The following is a 16,822-nucleotide window of genomic DNA, read 5'->3' as shown; positions in this document are numbered from 1 at the left end:
TACTGGAGCAAAACAATGCTCTAATTCAACAAAACAACGAATTAAGGGAACAAATAGGTAACCCTAATAGCAGCAACCCTACCGTGCAGGCCATGCGACCTAAACTTCCACCCTTCTGGCATAATCGACCTGTAGCTTGGTTCAAGCATATTGAGGCACAATTTAGCATTTCTAACATTTCTGCTGACGACACTAAATATTACCACGTGATAGCCCAAATGGATATGAAAACGTCAGCAGAAATGGAAGACCTGACTGATGAGCTTCCACCAAAAGGCCAAAGATACGACTGGATCAAAGAAAATATGATCCGTCGATTTTCACCTTCGGAGTCGCAAATGCTCCGAAGACTATTATCAGGAGAAGAATTGGGTGATAGAACACCCACTCAATTCCTAAGACACTTAAAGTCTTTGGCGGGAACCATCAGAGACGAGAAAATACTGCGTGAGTTATGGCTTCAACGGCTGCCCCACACAGTCCAGTCAATATTAAAGGCACACATGGATGTGAGCCTAGATAAAGCTGGAGAACTAGCGGACAGCATTATGGAAGTAAATCCTATCTCAGTCAGTGCTGTGACCGCTAATAACCAATCGCAAGCGGCGCCAACAAACACACCAGACACAAACACTCTTCTGCTTGAGTTAGTTAAAAAGTTTGACTCACTGATCTCAGACTATTCGAGGCAACGGCATCGATCGAGATCTAGGTCCAGAAATAGGGCATCTACTTCTCAAGCAGACTCTGTGTGTTGGTACCACAAAAAATTCAAAACCAAGGCAACCAAATGCGTTCAGCCTTGTTCCTGGACTGCGCCGGCACCGGGAAACGAGCAATCCAGTCAGTAGAGGCGACATCTGACTGCGTTTACACTGGTCGCCGCCTTTTCATCACAGACAGGAATACCAAATGGCAATACCTCCTGGATTCGGGCTCCGACCTGTGTTGTATACCAAGGAAGCTTCTTGGCAAGGAACAACACGCAACATCGTTCGATTTATCAGCTGCCAATGGTTCCACTATTAAAACATATGGCAGCCGAACGATGAATTTGAATCTTGGCCTCCGCCGTGACTTTAGGTGGAACTTCGTTGTCGCCGACGTTGATACAGCAATTATCGGCGCCGATTTCATGGCCTACTACAACTTACTCCCTGATTGTCGCAACCGGTTACTGCGATGCGGTGTGACTGGACTAACTGTCCCAGCCTCCGTGTCGAACTTCTATCAACCAAGTGTGAGGACTATCAGTGGAGAATCGGTGTACCATAAAATCCTTGCTGAGTTCCCATCCATCACGAAGCCTCCAGGTATTAACCGTGTAGTGAAACATAATACGGTTCACTACATTAAAACCACAGATGGCCCTCCGGTGGTATCACGCCCACGCCGTCTTGCTCCACAAAAACTACAGGTTGCCCAGAAGGAGTTCGCAGATATGGTACAAGCGAGCACTGCACGCCCTTCTAAAAGCCCATGGTCATCACCACTACACTTAGCTCTCAAGAAGGACTCTTCGTTCCGTCCGTGTGGTGATTATAGAGCGCTTAACGCTCGGACCATTTCGGATTGCTACCCAGTCCGTCACATAGGTGATTTCGGGCATAATTTAGCTGGATGTAAAATATTTAGTACCTTAGATTTAGTTAAAGCCTATCAGCAAATTCCGATAGCACCAACCGACGTTTGTAAAACGGCTATCATTACGACATTCGGTTTGTTCGAGTTTCCATTTATGTCTTTCGGCCTACGTAATGCAGGACAAACTTTCCAGCGCTTCATGGACGAAATCGTCCGAGGGTTGGACTTTTGTTTCCCTTACATAGACGATATTTTAATTTTCTCACAGGATGCTGAACAACATGCCAAGCACCTCCGCACTCTTTTCCAGAGGTTAGCTGACTACGGTGTAGTAGTTAACCCGGCTAAGTGCGTTTTAGGGGCTGCAGAGGTAACATTCCTCGGATATCACATCAGCAAAGACGGCATATGCCCTCCTGACGAGAAAATTCAGGCACTTTGCGATTTCCCTCTGCCCAAAACAGCTCAAGGTTTAAGAAGGTTTTTAGGAATGATAAATTACTATCGTCAATTCCTTCCAAACGCAGCCGACTCACAGGCACCTCTTATTAATTTCCTTACAGCTACTGGACTTAAAGGACAAAAAGCAATGCCATGGACTCCTGAATTAGAGCAAGCCTTCTACACTTGCAGAGACAGCTTATTACAAGCCACTAAGCTCGCACACCCTATACAAGGTGCGCGCTTAGGCTTGTACACAGATGCGTCAAGCGCACACGTAGGTGCGTGTCTGCAACAAGAGACTGACCAAGGTTGGCAACCACTCGCCTTTTTCAGCAAAAAGCTAACACCATCTCAGTCTCAATGGCCTGCTTATTACAGGGAGTTATTGGCTGTATACTCTGCAGTACAGCACTTCCGACACCTGTTGGAAGCGCAAAGTACTACAATTTATACAGACCATAAGCCACTCCTTTACGCGTTTAAGCAGCGCAGGGAAAAATTACCCCCAGCGCAACTAAATCAGTTAACATTTATCTCCCAATTCACAACTGATATTAGACACGTTAAAGGAAGCGAAAATGTGGTCGCGGACACTATGTCTCGTATCGAGGCTGTATCACTGAATTCAGACTTCGCTGCCCTAGCTCAAGCTCAGGAGGCGGATGACGAGCTAAATAGTGTCATAAACAACTCGTCGCTCAAATTGGTGCCAACAATTATACCCGGTACCAATATAAGCATCATGTGCGACGTTTCTACGGGTAAACCTCGACCATACCTTCCCGTGGAACAGAGGAGACCAGCGTTCGACCAACTACATAATTTGAGTCATCCTGGTGCGCGGGCCACTTTAAAACTCATAACCGAACGTTTTGTCTGGCCCGGCATTAACAAAGATTGTCGTCAATGGTCACGCGAATGCCTACCTTGCCAACGCAGCAAGATAACACGTCACGTCTCCGCTCCTCTTGGTAATTTCGAGGCACCTTCTGCAAGGTTTCAACACGTGCATTTAGATATAATCGGTCCTTTAGCGATATCTAACGGTTTCACGTATTGTTTAACAGCGATCGACAGATTTACCAGATGGCCCGAAGTATGGCCTATGTCGTCGATAACCGCTGAAGAAGTGGCTGATAGGTTCATCGACGGTTGGTTATCACGTTTCGGCGTGCCCGTCACAGTCACAACAGATCGTGGACGCCAGTTCGAATCAAACTTGTTCAGCAAATTGATGAACATTGGCGCCACGAAACACATACGAACTACAAGTTATCATCCTCAATCAAATGGCATGATCGAGCGTTTCCATAGACAACTTAAAGCTGCTCTTATGTGCCACAATGATACTTGGCACCGGGCTCTACCTTTAGTCTTACTTGGTATCCGCTCCGCCCTCAAAGAGGATTTAAAATGCTCTGCAGCTGAGCTAGTGTACGGAGAACCACTACGGTTACCTGGGGAACTCCTGGTACCTAGTAGCTCCTTCGACATGGTAACTGACGATTTCGTCAATAACCTAAGGACTAAAATGTCAAATCTTCGTCCAACTCCAGCCTCACGCCACGCGAGACCATCAACGTTCGTTTTCAAGGACCTTGATGACGCATCGCACATCATGTTGCGTGAGGACGCAGTGCGAAAACCATTACAACAACCATATACTGGCCCTTACCGAGTTTTGGCCAAGAGTGGGAAAACTGTGTCCATCGACAAAGGCGGCAAGAAGGTCACGGTGAGTATTGATAGGGTAAAACCTGCCTATACGATATCCGACTTAGACATAGAGCCTACCGCCATAACTACACCTTCCCATCCCTCAGGTCAACCTACTGCCCTGAGTAACCAGCAGCCTGTTACTACTCGGTCTGGTCGTACAGTTAGGTTTAAACAAATTTTAGATTTATAATATAGTTTTAACACTTTTGTAATAATTTAAGCTAAAACTATATATGTCTACACGATTTTTTTGTAAATTACTGTTAAATCTTAAGTATTTTTGTTACATTTTAAGTTTTAACTGTAAACATTACTTTTAGACATAAGTATTTAGTTGTGTTAATTGCACGTACCTACACTGTACCATTTTTAAGGCCCTTTGTAACATTTTTTACTATTATATTTCATTATTTTTTTAATCACGCTAAGCAAACACTCTTATACTTTTTTATTTTTTTTATACAATTTCATTTACACAAATTTTTGTTTTAATGTAATTTATACAACTAATTAGTGATTAAAATTTGTTAATGCTGTTAATGTTAATTCTAAGTCAATTTTAATTTTCTTTTTCAATTGACTTATCATTCTCCGTAGGGGGGTGGTTGTGGCGGTTTCCGAACGTATACGTTACATTTATGACGTTGGCAATGCTGCCCCGCGGCAGTTACAAAGCGCGCGAATCGGTTGTCAACATTGCTCCGCCACAGCCAGCCTCGCGCGGGAAACAAAAAGGAACGCTAGTATTCCCGGTCATTTAGACCACACAGTACGACCCTTACCGCGAGCGATACGACACGTATCTGCCCTGTCGTACCGCAATACTCATAAGAAACACGTACTTCATATCAACGCATATCGTTGTGTTGAGCGCTACTTGTACATTAACTTCAGTGTAATATCATTTAAGATTAATTTAATTACAAGAGTGAACAACAACTGTACGAGTTTCATTTAGGATCAACCCACCATATCCTAAATGATAACTCTTCTCATTTTGCAGAATGCTGGTGGAATGTTAGCTATTCAAGCATTTAGTGGTTTTTCTGTAAACGGACCTACAACAGGAGATCAGCCTGATTTTGTAAATTTCATTGATTCTGAAACAGGCAGTTTTTCATTTGGAACAGCAAGACAAGCAGTAAGTTACATACTTTACTATCTTATAAGATTTGTTTCCATTATCTGCGGAAACCCAACGAATTCAAGCATTGTCTTCTACAAGGAGATATACCTGGCTCTGGTAGGCTGTAGATGATGGTGTAATACTTAGCCCGGTATCTATTCTGTATTTCCTGTGTTATCGTAAGTAATAGCATTAATATTGCTCTCTTACGACGCAATGAAACGAAAGATAGAGTGACTGTATGCAAAATATCTCATTGTCGCTTGGCTTTATACAATATTATTATTATCATTACTAAAATAATAACTTAATTTAGTTCCTGTGTGACGACCCTTAGGCCTGCAGACATAGCCAATCGAGAAAATATAAAATCCTTGATTGACTCGAACTGTGGATCTTTCTATCAGCGTCTATTCAGCGTCAGAGAGGTCGTCTGTATATTTTAATTTATTGTTTGTACCTACCTACTCTATTTTTCAGACATCCGAAGAGATATTTGTATCAGGTCGGTCCTCTGACACTTACGAATCGTGTGACGATGCCTTTGTACCGAATTGGTTGTACAGTATAATTAGTCAACATCCATCGGTAATGATTTCTTTATTTCATTAACTTACCTAGAATTAATTAATTATTATTTGTACTCTGTGAACTTTGTATGACTCAAACTTACACACGAATCATGTGAAGTTGGTAGTAATGTTAAATTTTTCAGGTGAAAAATAGGCTCGGTGAAAATGTTTTCTACATATTTCATTTTATATAGCACTTTTGGCATGTCGGACGCGCCAAATTACCCAACATTTTTGTCCATTTTTTTCATCACATACCTACAACTACCTCTAACTAGCTAATTTGATTTGCGATAGCTTGAAAAGAAAACCATGTTTCTGAAAACTACGCTTTCAGAACGATACAGAAATGAAAAATGTACTAACTGCTATTTTACTCGACTGTGTGTATGTAAGTTTGTCCATTTCTTTGGCACGCTCTAAGCCCCAAAGGGATTTTGACATGGGGGGCTTGTGAAGTTGATGTGTAATTTGGACAATGAGAAAAAGAAATACGAATTAAAAAGCTTCCTACTCTTACACTGTCAAATTGTACTCGTAAGTTTACAGTTTTTCAGTGTGATGCGCAATACTTACTGCACTGCCCTCCCTGCCATCTTGACTTAGGTCATGAATAAATATATTAGCTCTAGGCTCAACGACTTATATAAATAAGAAGCTATAGATTAAAATCTTTTTTAGGCTTTGGAATCTGAGGCGGAGGAGAATAATCTACCAATATCACTGCCAATAGTAGAGCCAGGGTTTGATTTGAATGGCAACGTCATGGAGCCAGGAGTGGGGGTGGGCGCTGGCGCCGGCGACGGGAGGGGAATGCACAGTGATCACTCACAAGACAGCTCTGGACATGGCACTTCCCTTAGCTCGAGCGAAGTATCTTCTGAACCACAGAGTGAGGTATGTTTTTATACTGACCCTTTCTTAAATGCCTTCATGGTCCAGTATTACTGTATATATGGTCCGGTAGTATGATGCTTCGTATTATAAGTACTGGGTTCAATTCTTTGGACGGGCAATGGAATATTAAGCTTTTAATAATTGTAAGAAATCCTCAGTAAAAAGTTGGAAAGTTATTGCCGTGCCTCAGAAACGTTCTGCCGTTGATTGTGATCATTATTGTTAATGTATGTGATCGTTACAAGAGTTACATTATCATGGTCCGCGTTGCGAGAAGCGTGGTGAGCTTGCACTCTATATATCCTCTTTTGTTAAGGGAGGAGGCCTGGCTCTGTAGTAAACCGTCGAAATAGGCTGATATTGATGATGACGTTCTCTTTCAATGAATCTGAGCCAGAGTCGTTATTGACATACAACAATCAATTTTATTCAATGACACGTCACGTCAAAGCAGAAACAGAATGAGTTAACAGGCTCTATGGTCGCCAATCTTTGCCTATCTCGAAAAAAATTTTTTTTTTCGCTATCCATTTTATTTTTTCCATGTTGAAAATTAACCAAATTATAGTGTATATGAGTGGTGCTTATTGTATTTTTGTGATAAATTAACAATTATAAAGCTTGAGTAGACATGTATACCACACATGTCTACTATGAATTTTACGCTACTAAGTTTCTAGAATACATTTTGAAACTCAGATCTGTTTCAAAATGTATTGGCAAATAGAAAATTCTTATACATACTTAGCATTTTCCTCGCTATAGGTAGTGAAATTAATAGTTTTATGTTGCGCACGGCAGCAAAATTTATTTACCTCTCGTGCCCTTGAATAACCTCGCGACGCTCAGGATTCTTTTTTGAACCCCTCGCTTTACTCGTGCTTCTTAGAACCCTTTCGGCATTCATTACGCACCCTTGCCCTATAAAAACTTGCTTCCTAGCATAACAAATAACCTTTTTTAGGCAATGTTAACCGATCCGTCTACTTATACGACGCAAGCGGATCAATCACATGAGTCCATGTATTTGTCTGCAATAACTGATGCACCCAGTTCCAGTCGGCCTGAAGAAAATACGCTGCCTAATACTGCAGGTAAGAAAACTTATTTATATTTAACATTTTTATCGTAAGCAAATTCGTAAACGCCTAAACGTAAAAAAATCCGTGAATTAGGAAAGCAGAATTGTTGTAGACGCCGTAAAAAGCCTTAAACTCATTATTTTTCGAATTTTTATGTACCTATGTATAAAATGATGAAAACCCTCGTTCTATGTTAAGTCTCAATGTAATAAAACGAAATACCTAAAGGTAGCATTCGGTTCTTGGCGACCGCGATCCGCGACCGCGACCGGATCGTACGACCTACCGCTTAGTATGATTTATATGGAGCACTATAACCTTCCTCGATAAATGGGCTATGTAACACTGCAAGAATTTTTCAAATCGGATCAGTAGTTCTTGAGATTAGCGCGTTCAAACAAACTCTTCAGCATTATAATATTAGTATAGATATAAAAATTTGCGTAGGTATCGCAAAATAAATTTTCATGTGTATGTGACGTTTGAAGGTGGGTTGCTTTTTACAGACAACAGTGGAGAGAACGCATCAAACGGTTCTATGCAAAGAGTGGTAGTACATCCCAGACAAATTACAAGTGATAATGACGCGGACATAAGTTCGTTTGAGACAGACGCTGTCGATTCCGATAATAACAATTTTTAGTTTACAAAAACCGCCATTTTATGGTTTGAAAAAAAAGTAATTTTCGTTTGAGAAATGGCCAATCTCGGTTATTCACATTTTAAGTAAATTTATGTTCATAGTAAATTATTATTTAATTCTTTATGATGTAAATTAACAATATTTAAATTGTTCTCGTGGTACATATACCTAGATATTTCTTTTTATTCTTAAAGTATGAAAATTATTAAATTATTGTATTTTTACATCTTGTGTTATTTATGATGCTTCCTTAAGAGTTATTCAATGAATATATCTTTGTCATCTTTTTAGAGTTCCGTACCTAGGGAAAACGGGACCCTATTTGCTACGGGACGTTGCTGTACGTCCGTAAACGTTTGTCCGTCTGTCACCAACATGTTTCTCATGAACCGTGATATTTCATTGTTTCATTAGACGATATTATATTTATATTGCTCTTATGATATGAAATTGAAAAAAAAAACAGAATAAAAGGAATATTTGTGAGGCTCCCATAGAACAAACGTTTTTATAAACAATGTAATTATGGAAACCGTGCGCAAGTACAACTCGAACTTGGCCGGTTTTGTTTTCTACTTTAGTTACGCAGGAACCAGAATGTTAAAACAGCAGTAGATATGTCTTGTCGGTCTAATAGACATGACGTGGTGCAATTAAAAAAAAATAGAAAATCTCAAATGTTTTTTCGGAATTGAATCTGAAACTTTACGACAAATATAGTAAGGGGGAAATGAAATATACACCACATTATCGAGGAAATGTCTTTTTTTGCATTTATTCATATTGTACAATCTTATAATATGATCCATTCTGCAAAATTTTACAGGCGAGCAAGAATTCATATATAAAACATTAGCTCTTTCGTATTGTACATAACCATTTTACCAGTAGGTATAGTGAAAACATGCGTATAGTATTTAGTTTTTAGGATAATAAATTACTTAATTTCTAATTTAAATTTGGTTCTTTATTAATACAATATCAATAGGATGACTAAACTGGAAATGTTGGTTCGTACCAAAAAACGTCTCTATGGTGCTCTCTCTGTGCCGATGAACTTTCTATGCTAAATATACAATAATAATTAATTTATCGAATATAAAACATTTGATCTCGTAAAGCGTTTTAGACATATATAAGGCGGGCATCCGACTCGACACGTTAAGGCTAGGTTCACACGGCCTGCGCATTATTTTTTACAGTTACGTCTTAGCGAATAAACCGTCGAATAGATATTGGACATAGAACCGTTCACACGACGTTTATGCCGCATAAACCTAGCCCAACTTTACTCCACTAGGGACTTTTAAGATGCTAAAGTTCACTTCAAATGTAACCAATTGAAACGGTCAATCATATGTCGCTCACTCAAATAATGCAACGGTTGTGTTTGACTATTATTAGAATCTTGTGGTAATCTAATTTTTACAAATCGATATAGATCTTAATCGATACCATGTACGAGATCTCGATCAGTAAATTCGTACTATATCACTCAATCTGACACGGTATTTTTATCTTATTAAATCGATATTATTGTAAGTGTCGACTAATTTCAATGATTGAGATCGAAAGCTGTGTGGAAAGCATCCTCGAGGCTGATAGAGCCATAGGTATTAATCGGACTGTGCTACACTAAATCCATATGGCAAAAAATCTACTTAGGGTCTTTTTTACCATTCATAGAATCATAAATCATACACATTAGGAGAATTCTCAGATACTTAATTAGCGTTTGTAATAGCTAATACAGGATCACACTCGGCGGCGTGGATGCTCTCTAAGGATTGGTGCATATCTGGCGTTTCTGGCATTGGAATCTGGCAAAACTAATTTGTTCGATATTTATTCACTTCTTATTCTAATGAAACCAAGTTGAAAATTAATTACACCACAAACTAGGTAGGTACTTAGTATTCTCCATTAAACGATAAAAGCGTATTATTAATATTTAAAGTTAGCAATCTCAATAATATACTCAGAGGCACAATTATCCGCCCAGAATATTCATGTAAGCGAATAGTTTAGTTTGATAATAAAAAGTACACTGTACGTTGCGTCTCGCCGGATATGTGCCAGCCCTTAATGTTACCGTGCCATGACATTACACTGTATATTCAGATACAGTGTTTTGTGGTACTTAACACCCATAAATAAGTTCCTCGCACATGGTTACTGGCATAAGTATAATATATTTTTTAACTCAATACCCAGAGAAATGCATTAATAGTATATGTACATTGTTGAGTTTTGTTAGGAATTCTCCTAACAAAACTCAACAATGTAGATATAGGACGTAGGAATCACATGTAGTTCTCATTTTATTTTCATTGATTTTTTGCATTTTAAAGTTTTGTTGCATATTTAGAATGCATTTTATTCAATATCGGTAGTTCTGTAAAGGTGAAGTGGAGTGGAACAAGTGTTTTAAGCGATTAATTAAATTTTCTCGGTAGACAGATCTTTCTAAAAACACCCATCAAAAGTTTTAATAAGGTTGCCTTCGCTTGACTTTACTAGGACTGACTGACTGCCAACGGCGGATGATGACTAGATTTGATCATTTTCGCCCTAATAGTGCTTGATGACTGGCTAATTATATTGCAAAGCCATATTGTGAAACAAAGAATAACCTACATTGTTTCTAGCCAATAGTAGACGACTATAAACTAAGAACTGCGATTTATCAACAACTGATGTTTGTAGATACAGTGTTTTGTCATGGCAGATCGAAACACGCAAATCGAATGCCACGGATCATTTTGGTTACATTTTTACCCTTATCCACGGTACTTACATTTCACTGGTTTCAAATATAAAAAATGCAAATTGATTTTTCAATTTCAATATCTCTATTAAAGTGTGCTGATCAAATATCACTTGGACTTTAATAGTCCATTTGTTTATCTAGCCCCAAACTCCGTTCCAAGTCGTTCCTACTATGTTTTTCACGAACTATGCCATTAGCAACTCAATCCAGTTAAATATTTTACCTTAATCTAATATTTTGGCCCGTTTGGGGTAGATGAATAACGGCTTCTTGTCGGGAAGCTTTGTTTACCTTATTATAATATCGTTGTAACTAGCTCTTCTACTTGCATCACAAACTAAATAGTTGAAACATAATTAACAACAATCAAAATATCAAATTTATTCGAAATTATTACTCGCTTATTGCCGCGTTAGAAAAAATATTATAATATCACCTACTGACCCATTAAATTGCGATTAACATGAATACAATGCAAATTAAACAATTAAAACATAAAAAAACATTAAACTATGCATTATGCATGCAAATATGAACGACAACACGAGGAATCATAGTGACGCGCATTACCGAACGATAAAAAACGTATAAGAATATTGAAATGCCCTTATCTGTAGCAGTTAAGGTAACTATTACATAGAACGTTTTTTTTTTATTTATTATTTTAAGGCAGTGAAACACCCAACTTAAATTCAAGGACAGTTGGGGACGAGATTACCTAGCTAACATTAATATTTACTAGTATATATCACTAGGTTTTTTCACAACGACCTCTACAAAACGGTCGCGTAATATATTACAATATTTACACGTCTTATGTATGTATCGATGTAGTTATAAGGTCTCACATACACAAAAGCTGGACTCATTCTCTACTCTGGCCACTCAGTCATCGAAAGTCCATCGGCTTATTGTATTCTAACACCCCAATTACAAACAGAAAGTAAAACCTCATACATCTATACAAATAACAGTAATATAAATTTTTGTCAAGAGTCAATCCTTTTAAATTATAAAACTACATAGAACAAATCTAACACTCTGAGATCAAGGGTAACCAGTTATATTTCGAGTAGGTAACATGAATGTATGTCGCTGCGAACAAATCAAAATTTAATTAAGCAAATATGTCATAACTTCTATAACATAGAGCTATTGTTAATAATATGAAATCATCAATTTGATATAAACAGATGGTTTTGAAATGTAAAAACTATAGAATTTCACTATTATGGAGTATAAAATAGAAAAACAGCTTCATTATTATCGGAGGGAACCCGACTACTTTCGAACTCATTGATAGGGACCCTTATTCATTTAACGCTTTTATACTGCGGGCAGGGGGCTGAGGTGGAAGGGGGCCCCTTTAACTAGTCGGGCATACATCTGACAATAACCACAGAGCTTAGACGTTTTTCTATTGCACAGAAGAAGAATATTAATGAAAAAATGTAGGTAGTTTTGTATACTCCGTTTCGCAGCCACACTCAACAGATCCATTACTAACTATTTAAAAGGTTACCAATGACAAGTCAACAATTAAATGTCTAATTAATAAAATAATATTGCAACCTAACAAACATACACACTTTTTAAATATAACCGAAAAAAACACTATTAAGGGTGCATTCAAAATAATCGCATTAAGTCGCACGACTGCAGCACTGCAGTCGCGTTGCTTTGAAAAAATGGGCAAGTAGCTGGAGAATATAAGAAGAACACGAAGAAGTTGTTCACGAAGAAAATAAAAAAAATATTTCTAATATCAGTGGCATGCCGTTAATTTTTAATCCTACTTAGAGAGAAAGTTTTATTAGTTTTGTGTCATCTACGTGCTTATTCGGTTATTGTTATTATAGTCGGGCTGAAAATTGTATATAAACCACTGCATTAGACAGCCGGCGATAGTGGCTTTAAATTATTATTAATTTATTGTCTTGCGGCTTATTATTATAGTATAGTTTTTATACAGTAATGCCTTTGTCGCATAATGCAGTCGCGCGGCTTTATACGTCTAATTTGAATGTACCTTTATCTCTGTATATTATAACATTAAATAATTGATACATTTTTATATGATCATTATACACATACAGATAATATAAAATTTAGATAAACAAACATGAAAAACATGTGACCCTGATTTTTAAATTATGACCAAAAATGTAAACATAAGCGTTGTTGTCATGATCATGATGAGGCAGTGATTTTATTTTTATTTAATACTAACCTAATATGACATACTTTTCAATACATTTGCTCGAAAAATGGCTTTTTGGCCAATAAGGGTGAAAAGTAATTCTTTATAGCATCCGTTCACCTGATGCATTTGCACAATTATTAGTGTAAAGCCTCAAGTGCCTCTAATGTCAATGACAACCTTTGTATTGATGCCAAAACGCAGCACTTGTTGGGGTATCTTCGATAATAATACGATACGATATCATGGAGTCGCTCATTATTGAGTCGTAAATGACCAATGAAACTCGTGAGCTGAAAAAACTAACCGATTTTTGTCTTGGCAAACACTTGATGATGATGAAGTTACAGCATTTTATAAAGGTATCAATTTGTTTTTCAAAATATATTTTAATGTTAGTCATGATTTTATATAGACTATGGACGTACAAATGTATTGAAAAACGTAAATAATAGAATACAAGTATGAATTAGTAAACTAAGGCATCAATGTTTTTTTTTGCATTCGAATACTCGCCTATGCAAAATAAATTTAAATCTTGACCTCAAAACACACTTTTAAAATAATAATGAACTTAAGCAATCAAATAACATTTAAGACAAAGAATTTTATTTCAACAGTGATTATATATTTACATTTTTATTCTATCACTTCAACTTTTTGAACACATTTTATTAGTAAATAGCAATTATATTAGTTAATTTTAATTATAATAATAATTGCCCTCGAAGTATGCTTTATTTATGAAAGTGACTATTACATTGGTTTGTTTACGTATTTTGTTGGACTTAAATTAAATATCAGAGTCAATCTACGTTTCTTGTCGGTTTCACTGTGTAGAACAACTAATACGTATTTGTATAATTATTATGGGCAAGTAACTTGAACAATGTAACATCTCCCAAATATTTTTTATGATTAACTAGCTTATCCTACAGACGTTGTTTTACCAAAGACCACTTTGAAAAGAAAAGAAGAAGAAAGAGAATAAGGAGAAGACCACTTTGTATATAAATTGTATTTCATATACTTAAACAGAAAATAAAACAGTCATGATTATTCGCCGATGTTGTTAGGGCCTTAACGCATTTAATCTATATGTAAGGTATCGAAGTGACTATCCCCATACAAAATTACTTACATCATGGTTTTCGAGATTTTGGCTTTTCTTTGGAGTTTATGCCATTATGTTTATTTATTACAAGATGCCTTTTGTAAATTATAGCTGAACGTAGAAGTTCAAATCATTTTTTTATACATAGCTTTAGATTTTTGTAAATGTACTACAGGACTACAACTATATTTGGCTTGAATTTTATTTTGTTCAAGTTATTTGCCAGAAACAATAAATATCTGGGAAGTAATACATTGTTTATACTATTGAATCACGCTGCGTGTAAAGGAGCTAAAAATCTTTTGATCGTGCACAACGAGTGGTTAAATCACTGTATTAATGAAATTACATACCAATATCAGAATTAAGAGTATTAAAGAAATAGAGACGGTATTTTTTACGAACTACTCACTATCTGCAAACAACAAAAAATGAAATTGTTTCAAAGTTGGCTTTTATATTATAAAAAAGAACATTACGATTCTTTATACAAAAATTTGAACTCACAATCATCGCTAGTCAGAATAACCATGCAACCATCATTCACAAAGTTAAAGTTAAGTCTCAAGACATGCGTAACATTATTGAACAAACAATTTTTTCGCCAGCAGTAACAAACGTTTGCAAGGAGCTTTTTATTATGGCTTCGATCGAACACAGCGTTCCCGTGAACTAAACAACTTTCCTATGCAATCACACCGTACTAATAATTAACCTCAATCATTATATGTTATCACAGAAAATCATCTATTTACAATTTTGACGTACTTAAGTTCGTACGTAACCTATAGCATGCCTCGTTACGATCTTACAAGATGGTTAATCGGTTTCCCCTCGAACATTAACTATTGTAGAAAATTATATAATCTAACTAAGAATTTAACAATAAGTCGTTAGTAATAAAATTGCTCCTAAATATTACTCCTAACCCAATAATTTGAATTCCACTAAGCTTTTGATCAAGTGTATCAAAATCTAGTACTTATAATATAAACTACGATAAGCATTTAGAAATAAAATAGACGATATTATATTATGGTACATAAATTCCATTATTGCCAATATCAATAATTATAATGTTCGAGGTATTATTGCTCACGCTTTTAGTGAATATGACAATGGACCATTTACTAGGTTTACTTATACGATGAACCTCAGGGATCTTACCAGAATTGGTTTACTACTTATCGTTAATCAATACTTTGATCAACATTGGGTTACAATAATTTACATTGAAGATCGAAGGTTTATGATTTTAAAGTTGACTTAAAATACTTTAAAATTAATTTAAAAAAGGTTTAAATTATGTGTATTTACGGTTATTCATAATAATTTGCATAAAATAAATAAACGTTTTTTGAGAACTAGTATATATTTTTCGACTTTTTTACCCTCAAAGAGGTTTCATAGATATTAAAGAGGATCCATTATTTACAAGTTATTTCTGGCCATTAAAAGTTGTAAACCAATTCTGTTTATGATGTCGTAATCTGGTGATCGAAATATATCTTAGAGAGATGATAGCAATTTCTTTATATCATTTATAGTTCGTCAGTGATAATGGTTGACACTGAAGGGTAGATTTAAAATGTTACTTGCTGGTTCTGTACCTACTTATTAGAGTATATTTTTTCTAGTAACAATAAAGGTTAGAGGTTAGTTGCTATTTGTCAGAAAGAGACGATGTAGGCATATATCACGATTGTCACCCGACAAACGTTACAAAGTTACCTACCTTGTTCATTTTGGCAATAAGGCAGTTAAGTGGCGCATGAAATTATTTTGAAGAAAGTGTTTTTTTTTATTAGTGACACGATTTAATAATAATAATAATGTATAGCCTTTATTTCTGATAACTAATTAAACAATTAATTGTTTAACTTAATACCGGATTTCTGATATGCCGGGCATCTTCAGCATTTTCCATTTTATTCTACCCAGGTTATCCTCGTTTTAATAATAACCAAATCTTCAGTGTTTTCAACTATGACGTCACGAACTAATGATTTAAAAAGTGCTATTATTTCTCTAGACATATTTAGAATTTATAGGGTTTTAACAATTGGAATTACTGATTGGTTATAATTTAATGGGAAGCTTTTGGAGCGAATTAAATTTATGCAATTATTTTAATAAATGGGACTTTGAATTACAAATTTTAATCACAGTGAACACTATGGGATTAGGATTAATTTATCACTTTTTAATTATAATTATTAACCTATGCTTCCGAGTTAATTCTGAAGGTAATCTTGATGCCGTTTATATTTCAATGCTGATACTCTATTAAAATTTTCAAAATTTAAACAGTTTTAAATATACTTGGTCTATGGATGATTAAATGTTACCTAAATAATATAAAATACTCTTTCTAACCAGGCGACAGAATCTATTTAAACAATAATATTATATCATTAATAATCCAGTCAGGAATTTACATACTACAGTTTGTCACATTTGGTTTGTTCGAAGTTTGATCAGTGTCCGACATTGCGATATGCCCTACTTATTACAAAAAACGATAAGTAATAACACTATACAATTATAATAATTTACTTAGATTACTATTTTGAATGTATCCTCTTTCTAGTACATTATTAGTTCAGAGTCGACACTCCATTTCCAAATGTAACAAAACACTAGTACACCTATTGACTGGCCTACACACGAT

At 36.1% G+C, this 16,822-nt stretch overlaps 1 protein-coding gene across 1 annotated transcript in view; it reads left to right on the top strand.

Moving 5' to 3' along the window:
* LOC112054307 (uncharacterized) overlaps positions 1 to 8,291 on the top strand; it is a 29,217-nt gene extending 20,926 nt beyond the window's left edge. Inside the window, exons 19-23 of the mRNA XM_052891598.1 lie at positions 4,751 to 4,888; positions 5,354 to 5,461; positions 6,127 to 6,342; positions 7,307 to 7,436; positions 7,931 to 8,291. Of these exons, the coding sequence (XP_052747558.1) occupies positions 4,751 to 4,888; positions 5,354 to 5,461; positions 6,127 to 6,342; positions 7,307 to 7,436; positions 7,931 to 8,067 (729 nt within the window). The 3' untranslated portion in view covers positions 8,068 to 8,291. The remainder of the gene's footprint in view (positions 1 to 4,750; positions 4,889 to 5,353; positions 5,462 to 6,126; positions 6,343 to 7,306; positions 7,437 to 7,930) is intronic.
* The last annotated feature ends 8,531 nt before the right edge of the window (positions 8,292 to 16,822 follow it).

The sequence above is a fragment of the Bicyclus anynana genome, chromosome 4 (assembly GCF_947172395.1).
Source record: "Bicyclus anynana chromosome 4, ilBicAnyn1.1, whole genome shotgun sequence".
NCBI classification, from domain to species: Eukaryota; Metazoa; Arthropoda; class Insecta; order Lepidoptera; family Nymphalidae; genus Bicyclus; species Bicyclus anynana.
The sequence above is the reverse complement of the archived record's forward strand: the minus strand, read 5'-3'. Positions and strand labels throughout refer to the sequence as shown.